Source organism: Serinus canaria, chromosome 6 (assembly GCF_022539315.1).
Source record: "Serinus canaria isolate serCan28SL12 chromosome 6, serCan2020, whole genome shotgun sequence".
Taxonomy (NCBI): domain Eukaryota; kingdom Metazoa; phylum Chordata; class Aves; order Passeriformes; family Fringillidae; genus Serinus; species Serinus canaria.
The window spans coordinates 31,645,870-31,669,165 of NC_066320.1; the positions used below are offsets into that span (position 1 = coordinate 31,645,870).

A 23,296-nucleotide genomic window follows, 5' to 3' on the forward strand; every position below is an offset into this window, starting at 1 on the left:
CAGTTTCTGTATGTGCCTGAAAATATTGCACAAATCTTTATTCAGAATTGTTAGAGATAATGGATACTCAGTGGGGCATTTCTAGAAGTGTTACCAGTGCAAATGGCCTCATCTGGGCATCGCAAAGTTTGACTGCAATTGCTGTTCCCAGGACTGCTTGGAACCTCAGCTGGAATAAGTGCCCAGCCACCACATGCCTAATGAGAATCACCTATCCAAGCAGCCCCACTCAACAAAGCAGGGAGGGAAGGCTCTGTCCAAAGGGCTTGGAAGCATTTATCCAGGAAAACTTTGGTGCCCTGGGATCAGAGCCACAAAATCGACATACCCATTGATGTGCATCCCCCTTCCAGTGCCATGCAGAGGCGCAAGTCATGCAAAGTGGGGACCATGACTGCTATCTTCTTTGGAAATAACTGGGAAACATCTTTTGGGAATCTGGGCTAGAAGTGACTAAACAGAGTGATAAGGGAAAAGAAAGGCTAGAGTGTCTTGCAGAGGAATTAACATTTCCTCTAAAGTTAATACAGTTTTTGCAAGGGTAAAATTGCTGGCAAAGCAGAGCCTTGAAAGGTTTATGAACACCAAAAACCACATCTTGAAGGAAGAGACAATTTGTACTATTATTTTGACTTGTAACATTCCCTGTTTTTTTGCTGTGACTTACACTCAAGGAGAGGAAGTAACCATATGACCGTAGGGAGGGCACAAGCCTGTCTTGTACCAGGGGTGTGGGTACACTGTGGGTAACCAACCCTATTATGCTCTGGGAACCTCTTAGAGTTACAGCAAGGTGACATCAAGACCTGTTTTTTGCATGGACAGCAATGACAATCACAAGTAGGAGGCCATGAATAGTCAAGAGGATTTAGGTCTAGTTTGTTCCAACCTGAGGCAAAGAAGATAGACTAGGCCAAACTGCAGGAATGCCTTTCCCACCCTGCAGGGCTTGAGCTCTTAACTGCCATGAGCGACCAGAAGTGGACACACAGTTTATCAGCAGTGGTGGGACCAGATGGCTCAGTTATTTGGGATTGCTGATTGCCTGGCCAGAAAGGAAGGCAGCTCTGAATGCACCCCAAGCAGCTGAAATGCCCTGGTCTTTTGTAACTCTAACTTAAATTAGGGTTTAAAAGTTACTGTAATTAACCTCCAAGTAAAGACGTTCATACAGCAGCCATGACTTCCAAGTCCATGACCTGAAGTGAACTTTGTGTTCTGTTAATAGCCCTGCAAACCACTGAGGAGACACTGGATACCTCCTCTTGCTGTGGAAAGAAAGCCTCAGGTCATTTCAGCTGGCCCAAGCTTAGGCTTGTGACTCCCACCCTTGATCCCTGCAAAGCTGGAAGTCAGGAGGGTGACTTTTGCAAGAGAGGGTTGTCCCATCACCCATCCAGAGGAGATGAGGTATCACCCTCAGTCACTGACATGCAACACAGGGACCATCAAAACCCACACCAGGTGGGCAAATAGTCCACAAAGCAGACAGTGCCTCATCCCAGTAAAATTAAAAACAATTAAACCAGGAATAATTTAAAAACCCTTTTTATTTAGACCAACACAAGAGCTAGATAGGATTTATGAGCTAAGTTTTTTGGTTGGAAAGCCAGTGTGTACTTTAAAGCATTGTCAGAGACCGAGAGGATACAGTCTGGAATACTGTGTTGTAATAATTTGTAAAACTGCATGAGACAGATTTTTTTGAACCAATTACTTCCCATCCATTCAGGGACAGATGAGCCCCCAGCTAAAATTCCTTTTCATTCTGATGCTTGTAATGATGAAGATGAAATGTGATTTTTCTTCTAACAAATGCTCCAAAAAGCAAAACCAGAAAAAGCATGTGTTTTTCTGTTATGGAAAGTAGGTCTCAGCATGCTGGAAATTCTGTGTTTTACTTACTTTCTACCACAAATGCCCCATTTTTAAAGAAATGAATAATGTAATCATTTTCTCTGATTTATGTTTTCATTTCTGCCTCATTTGGCACTAATGCTGTGTTATTACAAGAACAACTGGTCTCTGCAAAACGAATGATCTTTAGATTTCTTATCCAAAACCTGCGAAGTCATTGGGACTGAACTGCAGAGAAAGGCAGAGAGGCTGTGGACATGAGCAGCAGTTGAACACTTTCCCACTAACCAGGCAGATTTTTCCTTTTTGTCTCCCGATGACACAGAGCTGCATTTTCCTGCACCTTCCCAAGTAAAGCTCTCCTCCGGGTAGGGTGTCAAGAACATAACTGGCAGTTTTCAGAAACGACAATGAAACGTGGGTCAAACAGGGCTCAGTAGAGTCCCACGGGCACAGTCAGAGCCTGGGGACGTCTTCACTGCCGAGCATCCCTGGGATCCGACACGGCCGCCTGCACCCTCATCAGCATCAGGATCGCAGCAGTGCTAACGAGTGCCACAGCTCCCGAGCCCCCGAGGCTTCAGACGTGTGCTGGCAAGCCGAACAGCAACGAAGAGCATCTTAACAATGAACTTGGAGAAGAATCTGCAGGGAATTAGTGTCAGGCATGTGTAAAGAGGGTTACTTTTCCCATCTCCAACACCTATAATTACATCTCAAAGGTGCTAATAAAATCCAGTGGTTACAGTGGGGTTTTTTTTTTCTCTGTGTGTCAAAGTTAAGCACGCTGCCGCGACGCCTAGGAAAAATCAACTTTCTTACACTTCAAATGGCCACGCAAGCAGAAGTGATGACGGTGTTCCCCGCTGGGTCAGAAGGGCTGAGGTGCGCTCCTGGCTCCTCCTGGCTCCCGGGGGCTGCCCCGCCGCTGCCGCCTCAGAGGTGCGGGGCGTAGAAGGGGCCGAGGTACGCGGGGCCCAGGAAGGGTGCGAAGGGGCCGGCGCCCAGCGGGAAGGGGGCGGCCGGCGGCACCAGCACGTTGGAGGCGGCGTAGGAAGGGAAAGTCTGGAAGGGGAGAGCAGCGGGGCCCGGCGGGCTGGGGCTGCCGCCGCTCGCCGCCGCCGCCGCCGCGGGGGATGCTGCGGGGGCCGCCCCGTCGGCGCCCGGGTGCTGCTTTTTCCACTTGGTACGGCGGTTCTGGAACCAGATCTTCACCTGTGTCTCGGTGAGGCTGAGGGACAGCGCCAGGCTGAGGCGCTCGCAGACCGACAGGTACCGCGTGGCTCGGAACTTGTTCTCCAGGGCCACCAGCTGCTCGTAGGTGAAGGCGGTGCGCGCCCGCCGCGGCTTCCCGCAGCCCGGCTCTGCCCTCCGCCGCCGGGCGCTCCGCGGCGAGCCCGGCTCCTCCGGCTCGGGCGGGCTGGCGGTCCCGGTTCCGTCCCCGCTCGGGTCCTCCTCGTCGCGCTCTTGCCCCGCGTCCTCGGCGCCGCTCTCCGCCGGGGTGTGCGCATCTAGGTGAGACCGCGGGGTTCGTCAGGGGATAGCGCACCCTCCTCCCGTTCCCCCTCCGAACCCCGAGCTTCTTCTCCCACATCTTTCCCTCCCCCCCGACATAAGGGCAATCACTAAAAGTAAAATAAAGGAGAGAAGAATTCCGCCCGTCGTGCGAGACCCCCCCCGCCCCGCGTCCCCCGCTGTGCCACCGCATCCGCGGTGGGGAGGGGGGAGCCGTCGATATGGATTTCTTACCAATTAAAAAAAGAAGTTATTAAAATCCCCTTCTGAAGCGAAATAAATCCCCTCCCCCCTCCCCATCCCTGCGCTAATGGAGTTTCAGATTTGCGAGGGCCAGATCGATAGATGTCATCTATTAAAGGTAAGTTTTAATCGAACAATATTAGGATCAGGCCGGGGGAAGGAGGTTTGAAGTGGGCACCTGCAAGCTGCGGGGAGGAGATAGGCGGGAGTCGGTAATAGGATATCGATCACCGGGAGCTAAGGCATCCTCCGGTGGGGACGGGCTGAGCAATTACCCAGCCGGCCGTCCCGCGGGCCGGGGCATCCGACCGCGGCCGCCGCGGGGAAAGGAGCGCCCGAGGGCCGCTCTTGCTGGGGGAAAGAAACCCGTGCGGTGCCTCGGTAAGAGCCGCGGCCCGTACGGCGTCGGGGTGGGGCGGCGGCGAACCCTGATGTGCGCCCTCCTGCTCCGGCGGCAGAGGATGCTCCGCACGCCGGGAGCCGGCAGGGCACGCGGATATCGAGAACTTTTCCCTTTGCATCATCAAGGCTTAAAATCCAGTTCCAGCCCCCCTTCCCTCGCTCCTGCGGGACCCGGCGCGGGGAGCGCGTCCCGCCGGGCGCGGGGCCGAGGGTCCCCGTGTGCCGGCGCCTCCACCTGCGCGCCCCGCCAGCGCCGGCCGGAGAAACGCGAGCGCGTTCCTACCATGTGCCTCTAGTTTATTCCTCCCGCTGCCGGGAGCAGCAGCGTCCTTTCCTACTTCAACTCTTCCCAAACTTTTGCCCCGCTCGCCCGAGCGGGGGGCGCTGCCCCAGCTCCCCGAGGCCGGTTCGCGTCTTCTGCTGAATTTCTGAGGATCCAGGATGTCTAAGATGGAGAAGGAGATTTTATGATGGATGGGGGCCGCCTTGGCCCCGCGGTCCGGGCATTCCGGCATCCCACCCCACCCTCCGCGCTTCCCGGAGACCTTCTGGCTCCCAGCGCGGAGCCGGCGGAGCGCAGCGCCGGGCGCGGAGCCGGGCCACTCCGGAGCCGCACGCTCGGCGCTGGCGGCGCGGAGTGAGCGGTGGGGAGGAGGGTCGGCCGGGGAGGCGGAGGGGCCGGCGGCGGGGTGGGGGCAGAGGAGGGGGCAGCGCAGCCATTGGCACGCCGCCCCCGCGCCCCCTCCCCGCCGCGCTGGCTCCGCGGGGGCGCAGCGGGCGCCTCCCTCCATCGCAGACTCTCGGCGTCGGGGCTTTCCCGTTACCTGCCCCGGGTTGGGCGGGTAGACGTGCAGAGGGGGCGGCCAGGAGCCCCCGGCACCGGAGCCGGGACCTCCGCTGGAGCAGGGATGCGGCCGCACCCGGCAGTCCGACGGCAGCTGGGGTCCCCCGGGGCCCAGAGAGCCACCGGCTGCACCTGTCCTCTCGCCCTCTGCTGAGCCACCTGCAGCTCTCCCCATCAGTGCGGGTCCAGCGGGGTGAGCCTCGTGTTCAGAGGGACCCAGAGAGGAGGGATGGCTCCTGCATCTCCGTCCTGCTCTGGGCAGGATCCAAGCTCCAAGTGCTCTCTGTGCCAGCAGCTGCATTTTGAGATGTGAAGCTGCTGTCTGGTCTTCAGGGAGAAAGGAGCAGCTTTTCGTTTAGGAGCAGTTTGGGATCAGTGTAGTTCAGACTGGGCCACTCCTGGAACTCTCCCGTGGTGTTCATAGTGTTCCCAGTTAGTAGGCAGGGAAACTGAGGCCTGACTGAGCTCCTACCCACTGGGCAACCCCTTAACCAACTCTCCTTGTCTTGGGGGAAAACACTTTGTTGCCTGTTCACACTATAACTGGGACAGGGCAGGTGACAGCAGGCCAAGCCTCCCCACTCTGCACCAGCCCTGTGACCACTTCTAGCCAGTCCTGCTTATTGAAAACACACTTGCAGTGTATTTTTGCACACCTGTATCTGTTCACGAGGATGCTTTTCCCTCTCCTTGGCATTTCAGCATGTGTTGGTGCCACAAATCATCAGATAGATTGGGGAAAGGCACCCTTCAGCCAGGGAAGGCAGCCCTCAGTAGGAATCTGCAGCTCCACCTGCTTTATTCCAATGGAGAGACGCAGAGCACTGCCCTCCTCCTCCTCTTCATCACTGCCTCAGCCTCAGCAGAATTGGGCTCACAAATAATTCTTGGCATAGGCCTTAAGATAAGAGGAAAGCAGGAAGATGAGATGATGATGTGCAAGGGTGATGTGATTATATGTAATTGTTACTGTTAATTATCTAAAAGCCCGTTTGGCACCGGCCTCTGGGGTAGAATACCACAAGAATGCAGAAGAGAAGGGAGCTCAGACCTGAGGAGTTCACACTCACAAGCTACAGGTGGCTAAAGCTTGATTTTGGGGATGTGGGAACTGGTGAGCTGGGAAAAAAAATCTGGTATATGTGAGACTACAAATACTTCTGAGTTGTTTGGTCTTCAGGAGCTGAGAATGTAAATTGCAGTATTGAAATGAATCTGTGAGCTACAAGATGTTGTCAAATCTCATCAGTTTCACATGTATATACACAAATACCTACAAACATACATGCATGTGGAAGGGCGCATACTCATGGATTAGTTCCAGTACTCTGAAGTTGGTCCGTTTCCCAGCTCAGGCATTAAAATTCAGCCCAAGTGCTGTCTTTAAATTGCTTTGATGCTAGGTGGGTTTCAACCCTGACCTGTCCTGACGGCAAGTGATGGCTGTAACAAGCTGTGGATCAATATTCATAGCGGGTGTCCTGCACTGATAACACTATCCAAGACAATGTTCACTATCACTGCAGACAGCTGAGATATTGTGCCATTAGTAATGTTGTTTTAAATAACCTGATCCATTTCTGAGTCTATTTAATGAATTTCACAGTTTAGATATTATCTTTAGGGAGAAGCCAGAGGCTATTCCAGAAGCAGTGATGCAAATCAATGCTGCCAAAGCTCCTCTGCTTTCCTTAAAACAAAACGGACTATAAATTCCACCACAGCTCCTTATACGTTCTGGGAGTCGTACCATGCTATTGATGACATTAGCAACGAGAAGATATTTGGGAGAAAACAATACTATCCATAAAGCTGGAACAAAGGTGATAACATCTTATCTGTGATTGTAAAATTCTTTACACGATGAGTCAGTAGGGTTTTTTCCTTGGTTGTCATATGAACCACAGAATGGTTTGGGTTGGAAGGGGTGTTAAAAATCGTCTCATTTCACTCCACTGCCATGGGTGGTGATGCTACCCGCTAGGGCAGGTTGCTCCACATCCAGCCTGGCCTTGACCGCTTCCAGGGCTGGTGCAGCAGCAGCTCCAGCGCGCTCGGCCCCGCTCCGGGCGGTGCAGCGGGGCGGGCTCGGGGCGGAGCGGAGCCGGGACTGCATTTCCCGGCAGCGCCGGGCGTGCAGTGGGAGCGGCCATGGCGGAGCGGGGCCGGGGCTGGGCCCGGGCCGTGCGGGGGCTGCTGCTCGATGTCAGCGGGGTTCTCTACGACAGCGGCGCCGACGGCGGTGTCCCCATCGCGGGCTCGGTCGAGGCCGTGCGCAGGTGGGTGGGGGGCGGCCGGGGCGACCCGAGGAGAGAGGGGGTCCCGGGACACAGCGCGGGGCCGGGGCAGCACCGCGGGGCAGCGCGGTCACCGCCTGGTGTGAGTCAGCCCCCGCTGCGCTGTGTAAGTGCCGCGCGGGAATCGAGAGCTTTTGGGAGCACCTTGGTGATTTTGGGGGTTATTTTAGGGAAGGGAGCCCGCAGAGCCTAGGCTGATGGGGAGGAGAGTCTGGGCGGTGGGGCGGGCACGTCCCGCGTGGTTCTGTGTTTGTTGGTGTCACTGCACGTGTGGCAGGAGCTGGCAGCGTGTAGGAGATCTGGCACTGTCCCCTGGTTGTCGTTTTTCAGGTATTACCCGCATTGGTAAATTGATTAACTCTGCTGTCAAATTAGCTGGAACTTGCAACCCTGCAGTGGGAGAGTTTCTGTGCTGGGGTTAATGATTGCCCAGCTTGGAAGTGACTGAAAAACAAAGTGTGGTCCTGGCGAGTTACTCCCAGTGCCCACAGGTAGGGAACTCCTTCACTTTTAGCTGGGTGATGCTGTTCAGGTAACACGAGCCAAGTAACTTTAACTTAACTAACTTTAATTAATTAGGTTGACTTGCCAGTGTGTCTATATCAGCCCTGCTTGACCAGAGGAGCAGGATGGGGCCAGGAGAGAGCAGTGGCCACAGGGACAACTTTGTTTAAAGACAAGTATTGATTGTGTGGTTGTGAATTTCTGGAAGAGCCTTTTGGCTCTCTGTGATGTTTCATTCACCCACTGTGGAAAGTCCAGATCTGCTTCACCTGGAAAGTGCTGGATGGAGCTTGGAGCAGCCTGGGGTAGCGGAATGTGTCCTTGTCCATCTCAGGAGATTGGAACTTTGGTGTTCCTTCCAACCCAAGCCATTCTGTGATTCAGTGCTGCTGCATGTCCCCCATTTGTAATGTTTCAAATGTCTAAATTCTGAACCTCTGTGAGACAGTGACAGCTCTGCTTGGTGAGCACCTCTGCAGCTTCTGCCCTCTGGGGCCACTCAGCACAGACACAACTGGGACAAGTGCATTATTGAGCAGGAAAACATACAGGAAGAAATATTGAATTCAGTATAATTAATGTTATGAGGTTAGTTAAATATGTGCCTAAATGTTGGTGGAACCACCATGGAAAGACAGAACTGGAGAAGATCCAAATTAGGTGGTAATAACAGAAGTCTTTGCTGCTTGCTTTTTTTTTTACCACCCATAATTGTGTTCATATTTCTTGAGACACATGTAGGATGCACAGAAGGTGGTATCAGTTGGAGCAGAGTTCCCAGTGCTGTCAGGAAGCAATGTTTGAAGTAAGTTTAAGCCTTATTGAGGCTCTTGGCTGGTTTTTGGTGCTCACCTGCCCAGGAGAAGCTGCAGGTGCCAGGACAGCCAAGGGGAGAGCAGCATTCCCAGGGAATTCAGTGAAACTAGGCAGAAGGAGAAGTTGCTTCTATTGAAATCCTGTGGTTCTTCCAGGGGGTTGTGCATGTGCAGAGCACAGCCTGGGATAGCCAAGGTCTCCAGGCATGGCCAAACCAAGCATAAATAACAACAACTGCATAAATACTGCCAGAGATCAGATCATTCCTTTAGAAACCAGGACATGTTCAATAATACCTGTGTTGTGGTTCACCAGATGATATTGACATTGTTTTTTTGCTCCTAAATTTTAAACTTCATCTTTTGTCGAGTTGCAGGCTGTTATTTAATAACCTTTGTTACTGCATTTGCTGAAACCTCCTGCATGGAGGCAACTTAAACTGCACTCTAACTTACAGTAACATCAGAAATATGCTGGTGAAGCAGCAGTAGAACTCTGGCCTTGGGCTAAATGTAGGAAAATTTTCTCTGGAAATCCTGGGAATGTCTAAGCCCTTTCTGCCTGTTAGTCATAGGAAGCCCTCAGCAGCTAATCTGACCTGTCTGCCTGTCTGGAAGGGCTGCAGGGGTCTTTGAGGAGAGTTTGGAGATGCAATCCAGCAAAAGGCTCTGGAATGCTGTACAGGGAAGGCTGATCTCATTTGGGCAGGATTTGGTGAGCAGTGTTCATAGCTGTGGGAACTGGGAACAGCAGAATGGAAAATTGCCAGGAAGGGAAAAAAAACCCACCAAACCACTTTGTTCAGGTCACTCAATGTAAGTGGTGAAGAATAATCATTTTCCTAGGGTAAAGTCAAGCAGCCTTATTTATCTTCCTATTAGGTTAGTAATTGTTCTGGCTCACACCATTTAAACTCTTTATTGACTCATTATCCTATTGCCAGTTGCTCATTAATATTTGTGTCTGTGTCACAGTATAGCTGGGTGGTTTCAGGCAGATGGATCAAAGCAAAAGGAGCTCTTTTTAATTAATTCCTTTTTTTTTAATCAATTAAAGAGCCATAATTGCAGATAGTAAGGAACCTTATAACTAATTCAAATTTCTGTGGCCTTCTGCTAAAGGAGCTAACATCTTTTAGTGCATATATATGTCCAGCTGAAACCTTAAATCCCATTTTGGTAACTCAGAGTACAGGTAAGGACTCTTGCAACAGGACAGCTGACCTGTTCTTTTCAGACTGTCTTGCTACATCACCTCCCCATTACAGCAATTAACTTAGTGTAACAACATATAGTACACTCCAGTAAAAATGATAAGTAAACATACTAATTTGTCATTGGTTTCATGTGACTGAAGCTGTCCTGACCTCCTAAAACTACATTTTCTGCATTATTTCTCTTTTTTTTGGCTGAATTCTGCTGTGCAGTTATTTGAGTTAGTGTTTGTGAGAGCAGCAGCCTAATTTCTGCCAGCAGAATTTGGCCTGGTTTCTATTTGTGATGGCTGCTTCCCTCTTGTTTGTTTGTTTTTAGCCAACAGTACAGTCAGATGCAGCAGAAACATGGTCAGAGAAGCTGATGGACACTGGAACACCCTGAGCAAGGTGACATTCCCTGCTGTAGAGACCCTGCTGAGCAAGGCATCAGTAGTTGGTATATCCTATGGTGAAACACTGAGTGTTAACAGCTGGGATTGCTTTGTTTATTGCTGGTGTACCTGCAGCCCTGATACATCTCACCTGTGAAATACTGAAGGATTCAGTGTGCACTGAGGGGGGGTTGATGAGTTGGAGGCTGAGAAGGTGAACCACAGGAGTGTTTGTTGAGCAGAGCTTGTGTCCTGTGCTCGAGGGATAAGGTGAATCTGTATCCTTGTTACTCATCCAGACTGTGGCTGCCAGGCACCCCTGTGCCAAAGGGTATTGGCACCCCTGGAGCCAGGAATGTCTCTAAATTCTCCAGGGACTGTTCTTATCTTTAGATGGGGATAGTACAGCAGTGGATGGCTAAAAAAGCCAAAATTGGCTCGATAAGATAATTTATCCCTATAAAACTTTTAAGACACAATGTTTCCTGATGGTTTAACTTACTGTGGCATATCTTTGTTGTTGTTTTGAAAAAGTTACATAAACCCCACCCATCTCTTCCCAGGGTGTGCAGTTCCCTGGCAGATGCTTTGGAGCAGATCAGAAAGCCCGTGGGTGAGATCAGAAGGGCCATCGGTGACTTAAAGGCTTCTCCTGGAGCCAGCCCTGACAGAGCCTCAGTGCCGTGCTGGTATTGTCCTAATCGATTTACACAGCATTGACACGAGGTGAGCTAGCTGCTTTTTATCTTACAAATAGCAGGGAGCTGCTCCCTTACAAGACAGAAGGTGGTTAAACACCCATAAAAGATGCTCAGCCTGTGCTCTGGCATTTGCATTTACGGCTGTGTGCTGATAGTGTGTCCATTAGCATATCCATATGAAAAGCACACAGGAGTTGGAGGTTTACAACATCCTGTTGTTGGCCTGGGATGGTGCATCTGTTAGCAGAGCTTTCTACAGAGCCCTTGAAAGGGGCAGCGGAAATCTGGGGAGCAGGGAGGCTGGGGAGCAGCTGGACACTCCTGGTAAAATAAAATACCTGGAGAGTCTAACAAGAAGAAGATTGTGAGGAGAACAAATGGAACTGGGACTGTAAAACAATTCAGGGTGTGGGGGTTCAGAGGAGTTGGGAGCTCACAAAGAGCCTTTTGGAAGTGTGTGTGCCACGAGGAGTAGGAAGTCTTTGTTGTCACAGCAGATAACGTGGCTGAGCACAGGCTGTGCAGATGTTCAGAGTTCCAAGGCTTGCTGTGCATTCGGGACATTTGATAGAAAAGGAGTTGTTCTCCTAGAAAGAGACCTTCAAATAAAGTAAACAGACCCTTGTGTAAATACCTGTTAATTTGTTTTTATACTTGACTCTCTTTGCACTTTCTACCCAAAGGAATCCAGTGACCCAGGTGTCACTGCCCTCCTGAAGCAGCAGACACACAAAAAATGAAGCATTCTGTATTGCCATGTGGCTGTTCCCTGGCAGAGCCAGAAGGGGATCCAGGAACTGATCCTCAGCTGCACTCCAGTCTGTAACATTAGCTGTGGTCTCAGTTTTCTGAGAGCACTGGCTGTTCCTAACCCATATTTGCTTTCCTAATCAGCAATGTTATTTCTTTATAAAGATTTGTGTCCCTGAAGTTGTGGGTGTTCACCTGCTTTGTGCACAAATGGCATGAGTGAGGGCTTGCATTTTTGGAGTTTACACATCCTTAACGTTCAGGGTCTTAGAATTCCATCTTACAAATAGATGCTCTTTGTGTACAAAGTGAAAATTCAGCCCTGTCAAAGATAACTTGGTTTTGAGTGAATTTTTAATGGGGTAATCAGCAGCTTCATAGAATCATAGAATACTTTGGGTTGGAAGCAACCTTAAAGATCATGTGCCCCCCTTTTTGCACAGAATAAAAGCTATTGGGGTATTATTCACTGTGTTGTCCATAAAAATATCTTGCTTGATACAAATAAATATATCCCAGACCTGTTCATGCTAACTGAATCCCCAAAAATCTGATTTTTTTCTTGGCAGCTCCCAAAGTGGAGATTTACCAGCTATTTCAGGTCTGCCAGAGATTACTTATTGAACAATTTGCAGTGTGGTTAAAGTCTTTTAGGTGTAATACATTAAGCTGATTTGGTAATCTGCAGCCTTAAATGCATCTTGTTACTGAACTTAATGGACCAGAGAGATTTTTCTTGTATTCTGCTTTGTGCTTCCTTTCTGCAAGTTCCTTTCAGAAGCATGTGTTATTTTTATTAAATACTGAATTCTAGATGTCACTGTTGTGGCATATTGCTGCCTACTAATCTATTGTCTTCCCTGCTGTTCAGGGAGGTGGATTATGATTTATGGTGTTGGATAATTTGTGCAGTAATTCTGGTATCCAGCTGTATTCAATGGCCTTTGTAGAGAATTCAGGGCAAGATGGACTTTGTGTTTGTTTTCCAGTTAAAACTTCCAGGATTTCCAGTTAAAACTTCCAGGATTTCTTTCTGCCTCTAAAAAATTCTGAATTATCCAAACTCTTAAATAAAGGCATTGGTGGGTGTTTAAAGTTTGCTTTGGGCTACAATTTAGTTTTTTTACTGTCAAAGACTATCTCAAAGTGGTGTTTCCAGAGTTTTTACTCTTATAACTGTACCCTTCCTTTTGTCACCCTTGCCCACCCTTAAGTAACGTTGGCCTCTTCTTGTGGCTCCTTCAGGTGTTAATTATTCTGCTATTAATCTGCTTTTATTCATGTGCAAAGGTAATGCCCGCCTATTTTTTAATCCCTTTTACAATCCCTCCTTTGGATTGCCTCCAAATTATCCCCTTCTATATTTAGAGAGAGGTGAGCCATATGGGGCTGGAGAGGAAATTGTGCTGGGGGGATGGCAGATGTAGAGATGAGTTTCAGGAATGCAGGAGGGACTGAGGCCAAAAAGTGCCACGTGTAAGGATTTGTCAGGGCTACGTGGAGCAGAAAGTTGGATCCCCAGAGAACCAGGGCTTTAATGAGCCTGGCTGTACTCAGGACCCATGACAGGACAGCAGTGAAGGGAAACACCAAGAGGTCAGGGGGCAAAAGTGGCATCAGAGATGTGACAGCAAGATTGAAGCAGTTTGGATGTGCTGTGATGGCAGAAATCAGAGGAGCAAGAAGTTTTGGGCACTGGGGGAGAGAAGGAGAATCCTGAAGTTTTATCCACAGTCTTCTGATTCCATTGCACCCACCAAGTTAAAAAACCACTGGGGAATTCAGTGTTTCCATGGAACTCAGAGAGGCTTGTACCATGGAAGGATGGGCAAAGGCACTTATGGCCTCCTTCAGGCCTCTACATATGATGCCTTTGCTGCAATGGCAGGAGGACAGATTTGCAGAGAAAATACAGCACGTTTTTGCCAAAAAGACACTTTTGAAGCAGAGCAATGTGCTCTCCTCCCACCAGGCATCTCCACAGCTGGACCCCAGAAGGGGTTATTGCTCTGAGCCAGTGTTGAGCCAGAAAATCCTTTTGGATCCTCAGGTGTGTGTGGTGCTCCCAGGGAGGTTCTCCTGGGAAAAACCTGCAAGATCAGGAGAGGTTTTACCTGGGGAATCAGCACCCTCACCCTTGCAGAGGGCACTGACATTAACCCTGCCCAGTCTTGCTTTTCAGACAAGGTATCAGAGTGCTGGAAGGTTTACACTGAAGCACACTCATATTTGTCCACTGATGCAAAAGAGTCAAATAGCAAAAGTGCTCAGCATGCTATTTTTTTAAATTAAAAAAAAAAAAAAAAACCCAAAGCACTCTGCAAAATCTTATCCCCAAAAGCAGGATAAAAAGCCAATTCTGGAAATCTCTTGTAGCACATTTCCAAATCCCTTTGAAGTTGTTGTTGGACAGTCTCCAAGCTCAGGTTTGTTGCCTGTTCCAGGGTTTTGCTTTCTGCCCCACTGCTGGCTGTGGGCTGCACTGTCCTATTCCCATCTTAGGAAAAACCTTCATTGCAAAAGATGGGAAATCTGAAGTTTAGCCTTACACCTTTTTTTTAGTTGCTCCAGCCATGTGCAGGATAATGTGAATTTAAGTTTGATGATTCCCAGTCTGGATTCCGGGACCATTGCTTTTCCTACGGGTGTCACAACCTTTACATCACCTGAAAGAACAGATTTTGTGTTTTATGTGCCCAAAGGCCGCCCATAAAGGTTGGCAAGGGCAGCTGGCTAAGTCTGCACAAGGTCAGTGAGGATGTCCAATAATTGTCCTAACACTTTACCTGTTATGGAGCAATAATGAGAGTTTTTTTCATTATTTTCGGGTGAGTGAGCCTGGCAGATGCTGACAGCCAGCAGATGTGGAAAGTTCGAGGTGATTTGTAAGGGACCGGCTCATCTGACGCATGGTAATTGCGCTGGGGGACATTGTCACTCAGCCCCGTGTCCTGCTCCAGCAGAACGAGGTAAAGGTCAGTTCAAAGAGCTGCTGAGGCTCCAGGGGCAGCTCAGGGCTGCAGTTAAACCCCTCACATCCACTTCTCCCCTGGGCAGGTGCTCAGGGCTGGGTGGGTGTCCCAGGTGTGGATTTGGGGATCTTTTGGGTGGGCAAGTGCTTGTTTGGATCTGGAGTGGGCTTAAATCCCTCTTCTGGCAAGGCTGGTGTGGTAGCTCAGTGCTCACCTGTCCACTTGTAATTTGGGGCTTGGAAGTTTTGGGGTTTTTTGTGACTTTTCCTTCCGTGTCTGTGTGCTGTGGCAGCTCTGGCAGAGCAGGCACTGGCAGCAGAGTGACACACAGCTGGAGGGGACAATGGCCTCTCTGTCTGCTCCCTACTGCCATCTCTGTTCTGCCATCCCCTCTGACAAGTTTCTTTTGCCACTGTAGCTGAGTTTGGCATTTGTCACACCCTGGAGAGTCAGGAGCTGCTCTGCCTTGCTCAGGTGAACGTTCCCTGTTCCTGCTCTTGGGCATTAGGAGTGGTGTGAGCAGTGATGTTGGAAATTGGTGGATTTGGTAGAAAATGTGGATTTGTCTGATACTGAGCCTGCTGATGGCCCCAAACAGTGAGGGAGAGGCAGCCTTGGGGGGATGCCCACAGGTACCTGGGCCATGCTGGGTCCCTGCAGCGTGGGCAGCAGTGCTGCCTGTCCACTGCCCTAATCAGCATTGATTTTCCTGGTGTTTGAGTGGGATCTTTATCACAGCCACGATGTGTGGAAGTCAGCTGAAGGCCTGATTGACTGGGTTTCCTGGATGTGCCTGTGCTTCTGTAATGGACCTGCTGATAAATCTGTAATACCCTGAGATCTCGATAAAATGTGTGTCGTGTATTTCATCTCCTGCTTCCTCATTCTTCTGCTCTTGCAGGTACCTAATCCCTTGCTCTTTATCTCATAAGACATCACATTACAAATCTTGTTCTTTATTCTTCTCCTGACATCCCCACACTTGCCAGCAGTGGAAACTGCAGTGCTTTGCCTTGCTTTGCTGGGAGTGTGAGCAGTGGGTAAGTTCAGAGGCTGGAGGTTTCCCTTGAAGCTTTGCACCTTGTAGACTCACTGAGCCCAGCATCCCACCTGTGACACACAGACCTTCAAGCCACTTCTTTTAGCCTCTCCATGTGCAAGACCTGCCAGACCAGGGAAACTGAATGAGAGTTTTGCTGTAAACATGATTGGAGGCAGGTTTTCCCCCATGCAGAGCTGTTGGTAAAAGCTCTCCCTAATTATTTAAACTGTGACTTTTTAACAGTTGTTTTCTGGCCTGCAGGCTCTGCTCACCATCCCTGTGCTGAGCATCCAGAGATGGATTCATCCCAGTGTGTGTGATACTGAATGCACAGATGACTGTGACTGCCAAATCCTGCACAGAGCAGAGTTTACAGGGCTCTTTTCATGCTAATTGTGAAGGAAAAGGTGACTGTTCATTGGAAAGAGATTTTTGTAAAAATAAGTCTCTAGAGTTTTTTGGGTTTTTGTTTCATTTAGTGCTACAGGATGTTTTTAAAAGTCCTTTTCATGTGTCACCAGAGGACTCCCATTTTTTTATCCAGCTTGGCCTAACTCTTTGTAGCCCTGATCCTGAGCATTTCCTGAGCTCACTTGGGGTGGTAATTGCTGGTGGCCACGAAGGCATGAAGCAGTCTGGGATGTGCCCATACTCCTCCTGCTTTGCTCAGTCCTTTCAGAAGTGTCACTCTGGTTTCCATCCAAAATGCTGAGAAAGAAGTGTAGTTTGTAGTACAGGAAAACTGAATGTGTGCTTTCACTGAGCTGACCTGTGAGGGTGCTAGTTTGTGCAGGTCTGTGGTTGGTGTTGTCCCTGGATTCATTATGTTGACCTTTAGGAAGAGAAAAAGCAGATTTGAATTCAACAAATGTCTGCTTCCAGGCAGTTGTGATTCATGGGGTTTTGTTTTTCCCTAAAAGTGTGCAGGGAGGCTTTGCATTTAGAATAATTTTTTTTTTTCACCCATGGCACACTCTATTAAAGTTTGTTGTGTATCCAAATTACACTGCTTTGCTTTTTAACTCCAGCTGAAACCGTGTCTCAAATAACAGATGTGGAATATTGTCATCCCACTGTCACACCAATTGTTCATTGTTCTGAGAAGGTCACATCATAATTCATTAACAATAATTATTCCCTGGGTACACCCTGCACTTCTTCACTCAATTGCTTCATTAACTTGAGAGTGAATCTCACATTCAGTGCTCCAATCAATGAAGATATATTTATAATGTACAAGTGGATGCTATTAGTTACAATATATTAACTGCCTAATTTAAAAGAGAAAAGCTATCTTTATGAAGGGCAATTAACCACTAAGTGTAATTGATAATTCACATATCTGTGATTAGGAAAGACAAATAATAAGAAAGAAATGAATCACCAGCATTATTAAAGAAGACATTGGTGTGTAGTTTTGATGAGCAGAAGGGGCTCTCTGGGTCAGGACCAGATTTCCAAGAATCCTTTGATGGAAAGTTCATCATCAGATCTGGTGTGTGGAGGTGGCTTTGGTGTTTGCACCCACCAACTGAGATCATCTTCCCTATAAAATGGACCCAGTGTGCTTTGTTGTCTTGAGAATCAGTGCAGGGACTTCCTTAACAGAAAAGTCCTTTTTTGGTTTATTGCAAAGAGTCATAATATTTTTATAAGAATTTATAAGCCTGGTTCCAGACTTACCTAAATATCTGAATCTGCATGTGCTCAGGTTCTCAAAGATGATTTTGCACAAATTCACATGAAAACTGATAAAAAGTAGGCATTTTCATGTATTAGAGGAGCTGAGTGAAAGTCCCTTAGGCAAATGTTTATTTTTTACTAATTGTGTTGCATTTTCAGTGCTTCTGAGTTTCTGTGGCCACTTTGAAGTACTTTGGCTGTCCAAACAGCTGACAGCTCATCCTTGGGGAAGAGGCTTTTTGGGGGCATCCACAGCAGGTCCCCAGCTTGGGAAACAAAGTTTTTGAGAGGCAGAGGGCTTGCAGGGGATTCACAGAATGGTTTGGGCTGGAAGGGACCTTAAAGACCCCATCCCACCCCTGCCATGGCAAGGACACCTTTCACTATCCCAGGTTGCTCCAAGCCCTGCCCAGCCTGGCCTTGGACACTTCAGGAACGGGGCAAACAACACAACTTTTGCAGAGTGCCAATCCACAGGAGCCATGTCCTTGGCTCTGGACACTCATGGCTGTGTTTTCTTCCCCTGAGAAGCCAATTACCTGTAAACATTTATTAATGAATCAGTCAAAGTGCCAGATTTTTCGGGATGATCCACCAAGTAACAGCACAGGTGTTTTATGAGAGATTTAATGATAAATGTGATTGGATCCACCCCAGTGTTGATAAAACATCATTGCACTAACTGGCAGCTGCAGTGCCCAGAGTCAGATTTCAGGTGCATCTGGTCACAGCAAAGGATCCTGCTCCTGGTTTGGAATATCATCTTTACATTTTTAGCAGAATTCCCAGAATCACTGGGTTGGAAGAGACCTTCAAGATCATTGAGTCCAACCCAGCCCCAACACCTCAATTAAACCCTGGCACCCAGTGCCACATCCAGGCTTGTTTTAAACACATCCAGGGATGATACCCTTCTCCTGGGAGCAGAAATCATCTCTCTGTGGCTGTGGGCAAACCAGGAAAGTCAAAAACTTGTCACACACATCCAGGGATGGTGACTCCACCATCTCCCCGGGCAGGCCATTCCAGAACTTTATCACCCTTTCTGTAAAAAACTTTTCCCTGATATCCAACCTACATTTCCCTTGATGCAGCTCGAGACTCACGCTCTTGTCTCATTCCCTTCATCTGCTCACCCCCTCTGCTGCCTTCCCTCCACAGGATCAAAGCCTCTGGGCTGAAGCTGCAGCTGTGCACCAACGAAACCCAGGCGACCCGGGAGAGCTTTGTGAGGAAGCTGCGGGCTCTGGGCTTCGACATCGCGGTGGCCCAAGTGACCGCGCCAGCGCCGGCCGCCTGTCACCTCCTGCGGGAGCGCGGCCTGAGGCCACACCTGCTGGTGCACGACGGTGGGACACGCTGGGGACACAGGGAGGGAGGGAGGGAGGGGAAATGCTCTGTTTTCCTCTGTGTCTTAGGATAGATGAGTAGGTGTTTGAAAAGCACTTGGTTCGGACTGAGATTTATTTATTTTTTCATGTATTGTTGTGAGTGAAGGGAAGCACGAATTGGGGATTTGTCTCCTCCATGGGGTCTGAAATGGTGAGGTGTTGGAACCCTGGATGCTGAGAATTTCAGACTTTCTGTGCTGACAGGCACTGATCCCCAGGAGAGCACTGCATTGACCTGAGGCCGTGGAGAAGACTTCCAAAATGGAATGACAGAACTGGGATTGTGGGTGTGGAGTTTGAATAGAAGTTAATAGAAGTTGAGTAGAAGTGCAATATCACATGGTAGAAAACTTAAGAGTTTCAGGTTTTAAAATACAGTAATATATATAAAGCAAGATGGAGGTTTTAGGGCCAAGGCTGGTCCTTCTTCTTCTCCTTCTTCTTGACCTTCTTCTCCATGGGTTTGGGTGGTTTTGTGTCATTGAATGAAAAAGTTCCCATTGCGGGCATGGGTGGTTGGTTATTGGGTTAAAAGTAAAAATAATTTAAGTATCATTTCTTAATTGGACAGTTTATCCTTAAAAGGCCTTGTAGAAAGAGAGACACACGTCTCCATTTTTAGTTTGTTACAGTGAAGTGCTGTAGAACTCAGGGTTTGTGAGACTGTAACATAGATAAGAACTAATAAACATCTGAGTCCCAACAAGAAATACCCTCTCACACTTGTAATCCTAGTCTTGACAGAAAAGAGAACTAAAGAATCCACAGTGAGGGATTTGTGATCTTTTTGGTTTTTGCCTCCCTCTGTAGATCTTGTCCCTGAGTTTGCTGAGATTGATAAGACAAACCCCAACTGTGTGGTTCTTGGAGATGCAGCAGAGAACTTCACCTACGCAAACCTTAACGAGGCTTTCCGACTTCTGATTGGGATGGAGAAGCCTGTTTTGATCTCCCTTGGAAAAGGGTGAGTTAAGCTCTGTTTTTACCTCAAGTCTCTACATTTTTTAATAATGTCTTTAATGGAGGCCAGAAATCAGTGTGGGCACTCCCAGTACCCACTTTTCAGTTTTTAATCTGTGTGCCTGGGCTGAGAGCCTCATCTGATCAGGTGCCTGTCAATGAAGAGGACTTGTGGTGCTTCAAGAGAGCCTCAAAGCCTCATAGGAATCATGGAGAGTTTGGGTTTTGATGTGTGTGACCCCCAAGTGAGTGAGTGTTTAGTATCTCAGGGGTGAGAGCTGTTGGTTTAACTGCTGCCTGTAGCCACATGTTCTTCTCTGAACTGAATATAAATGATTTTTCATAGTGAAGGAAACCCAAAATTTCCCAAGGCCATGCTTGAGTAAAGAGCTGTTGGTGTAGGTTTGTGATGCAGTTTGGTGCTTTTGAAGTGGCAGATCAATTGTTTTGGTAGTTTTAATGTCAGACAGCAATTTAAATTATTCTCTGCCCATTAAGGGTAAATTTTGACCTCCTGTTTTCACACACAGGAAAAAATCCAGCCAGGAAGTTGGAATGTTTTCTGAAAATAATTAATTTAGATGTATTCAGAGATTTTAAACAGAAGGTTATTAATTCCTGTGCTGAATAATGACAAATCCCAACAGGAGCAACAGGAGTTATTCTTACCTGTTGTGTGATGCATGGGTTTAAAAGAGACTGTGCATGTTTATCTTGGGGAAAGTGTAGTGACAACTTTGCTCAGTGGTTCAATAGACTGTAATGGGCATGAAAACCCTTCTTAGTTTGTGGGTTATTGATCCAGCTGGGCAGAACTTATCAGTGGGAAGGAGCAGTTAAATTCATTGTGCTGCCTTACCTGACACTCTAATCCTCCAACAGGGCTGAAAAATCCTTACTGCTTCTCAGAAGGATAAGGAGAAAATGTTGAGACAACAGGAGAATGGCTAATGTACATAAAATAATCAAATTTTGTGTTATGTAATACCATATTTCAAAATTAAATGTAGAATCAACCTTTTCTTAGGAAATATATTGTCACCAATGCAAAAAATGCTTTGTACCTTGTGCATATAAAAGTGTTTATTTGGTCATTCATTGATAGAAACAGCTCTTTTTTCTTACTTCTTTGAAATACTATTTTATTAAAAAATAAAGATTTTGGGATATTCCGAGCTCAGTTTTCACCAAGAGCATATTGTATTTTAATGGCTGATCATTGAGGTAATGGGAATACAAGTTCTCTGACTCAAAGGAGGGAGATTATAAATTCTAAGAACTGTTCTCCTGGCTGGAGAAGCCTCATGGATGCAAAGGGCCATCCACAAAACCCAGCTTCATCTTCAACCTGCAGAGCCAGCCCAGCTGGGTGGGCCTTTGCAAGGTGCCTGCCTTGGGCCAGCAGGTTGCTTTTGGTAGGAGTTTTAGTTCATTCCCTAGAAAACAAAAGTGTCAGAGTCACTGAAGCAGAATGCCCTGCTCCTGGAAATGGAGTGATTTACATTTAGCATCTGTTTTGGGCTGAGAGTGGGAATTGGCTTTGTAATTTCTTCTGTCATGCCACTGTCAGAAAATTAAGCTGTTTACGCCAGACTATGGAAGGTTAATGGCTGTTCCAGCAAAGGTCAAGTGGTCATTTTAAAGGAAGGCTGTGCTAAATAATCGAAAATGGCAGAAGGATAAGGCATAAAATCTTAGCTGACTGCTCATCCTACCTTTTTTCCTGTCATACAGAAACCTGTCTGTGCTCTGCCCAGAGCTTGGAAAACCTGCGTGAATGTGAATTGTTGTTCCAGAAAACCTCTCTAAAGACACCTCCTAATTCCATCAGCTTCATGGCCATGGGAGCATTTTTAGAAGGAAACAAATTCAGCTTGGAGGGCTTTTAGTCCTGATAAAAACAGGGTTTCCTGGTGTGGGAGGGTGAGAGAGCAGTGCTGGTCCTGTCTGGGGTCTCCCTGCAGACACACTGAGGAGGGGTCACAGCTGCTGGCTGGGGCCAGCCCTCACCTTTTACCTGCCAGGGCTCTCTGTCACTGTGCAATAATGCACAGCCCAGTCCATCCTGGTTCAAGCACACTGAAATCCCTCTGAACCAGTGAAGTTGTTCCCAGATGGGCACCAGGGATCCTTTCCCTGAGCATTGCACAGTCCTTCCCTTAACTCCTGGTGTTAAACCTGGCCTGGGATTTTCTGATCACTTGACTTTTTATGCAGCCATATGGACATCCATAAAGGCCCAGAAATAAAAAATGTGGTTTCTTTGTCTTTAACTGCCAGCATTTTCATTTCATGGGAACTTTATCACTTTCATTTCCAGACGCTACTATAAAGAAACCGATGGACTGAAACTTGATGTTGGAGCATATATGAAGGCATTGGAGGTATTTTATAGCTGGAATTGTGCTTACTCACCCTGTGCACCTTGTTAAAAGAGTAACTGGCATAAATATGGGTCATCTGCTGTGATTACTCACCTTGGTGGAGGGAGTTTCCACACATTGAAACTCATTTGCTGCATTCTAAAGATGGGTGGATTAATTTCTTTTCTGCCTTTGTTCTTTTTTGTTGGTTTAAATTTGTTTTACTTAAACCATGAACTTTTTCCGTTGTGGTACCTTTATTGCAAGTGAGGCCCTTGAAAGGAGGAGTCAGACAAGAAAAAAGTGGAATATTGTGTGCAAGGTACCCAGGAAAACCTGAAGGTCCATGTTATCTGCTAGGCTTTTGTCTAGGAACAAGCAAGAAACAATTTTTTTTCAGTATAGCACTGATACTTAGTTGCAGGAAAATGTAACTTGTAAAATCTGCTTTTTCAAGTGTAACTTTTCAAAACCTGGATTTGAAATTTGATTTTTCACTTGGATCATTAAAATCATGCCAGGTGGTTGAAGAAATCCTCTATATCTCTTAAGGCTCTCCAGTACTTTTGATAGTTTTATGTAAAGAATATTTGTTACATCTCTAGGAGTGATGCTCCTAACAGAATGAGCAGTACTGGAACTGAGTCTGCAGATTACTCAGTGATGGAGAATGTGAAAGATTTATACCTTGAGTTGTTTCAAGAGCATTTTCTCTCCTGCCAGAAAACTTTAAACACTTCTGTTATCCAAATTCTCTGATATTCACCTTCACCTGCTAATCCATTGTGTTATTTAAGGGCAAAAATCAATAATCACAAAGGTTTTATAACTGGAGTTATGGAGTTGAACAAATCCTTTTCCAATCAGCATTTTTTGTGTTTCTCTCTCTTTTTTTTTTCCCAGTATGCTTGTGATATCCAGGCTGAGGTGGTGGGGAAACCATCAAAAAGGTTTTTTGAGTCAGCCCTGGCAGAGCTGGGAGTTCCACCAGAGCAGGTAAGGTTGAGGTGCCATGCCCAGGGGCTGTGCCATCTATTTGTGCCCACTGGTGCTTTTTTCCTGCTTTGCTGTAGCTTTGCAAAGTTACAGAAGAGGCTGAAGGAGAATGTGACCAGGGCTCAGTGCCTGGCAGAGGCAGAAGAGGTGCCCCAATGCCTGGCAGTCTGCTTGGAAGACTGGTGGCTGTATTGACCCCAAAATGCCATTTATTTCCAGTGCTGTCACACTGACTACCTTGTATTAGTAAAAGAAAAAGGCAGAATTAAAATATTTTATGATTTTGGTGAATAGGATGCACTGACTGACCCCAAAACCCCCTCCTGTATTTCTGGCTTTGCAGAGACATGCTGTGCTTCCTCAGCACAGCCCA

At 47.6% G+C, this 23,296-nt stretch overlaps 2 protein-coding genes across 6 annotated transcripts in view; one reads left to right on the forward strand and one right to left on the reverse strand.

Annotated features, from left to right (window-relative positions):
- Positions 1 to 1,558: 1,558 nt before the first annotated feature.
- Positions 1,559 to 3,285, reverse strand: NKX1-2 (NK1 homeobox 2; the record flags this gene model as incomplete). The annotated part of the gene is made up of 1 exon (XM_050975975.1): positions 1,559 to 3,285. A coding segment is annotated over one exon (492 nt), but the record flags the coding sequence as incomplete, so codon positions are not given.
- A 3,701-nt stretch (positions 3,286 to 6,986) lies between these two features.
- LHPP (phospholysine phosphohistidine inorganic pyrophosphate phosphatase) overlaps positions 6,987 to 23,296 on the forward strand; it is a 71,338-nt gene continuing 55,028 nt past the window's right edge. For all 5 annotated transcript variants that reach the window (XR_007777917.1, XR_001989959.3, XM_009087108.4 and 2 more), the window contains exons 1-5: positions 6,987 to 7,140; positions 18,375 to 18,562; positions 19,415 to 19,568; positions 21,885 to 21,948; positions 22,831 to 22,923. Coding sequence is in view for 3 of the 5 variants with exons in the window: in XM_009087108.4 (XP_009085356.1) it covers positions 7,013 to 7,140; positions 18,375 to 18,562; positions 19,415 to 19,568; positions 21,885 to 21,948; positions 22,831 to 22,923 (627 nt within the window). In the remaining 2 variants the exon portion in view is untranslated. The remainder of the gene's footprint in view (positions 7,141 to 18,374; positions 18,563 to 19,414; positions 19,569 to 21,884; positions 21,949 to 22,830; positions 22,924 to 23,296) is intronic.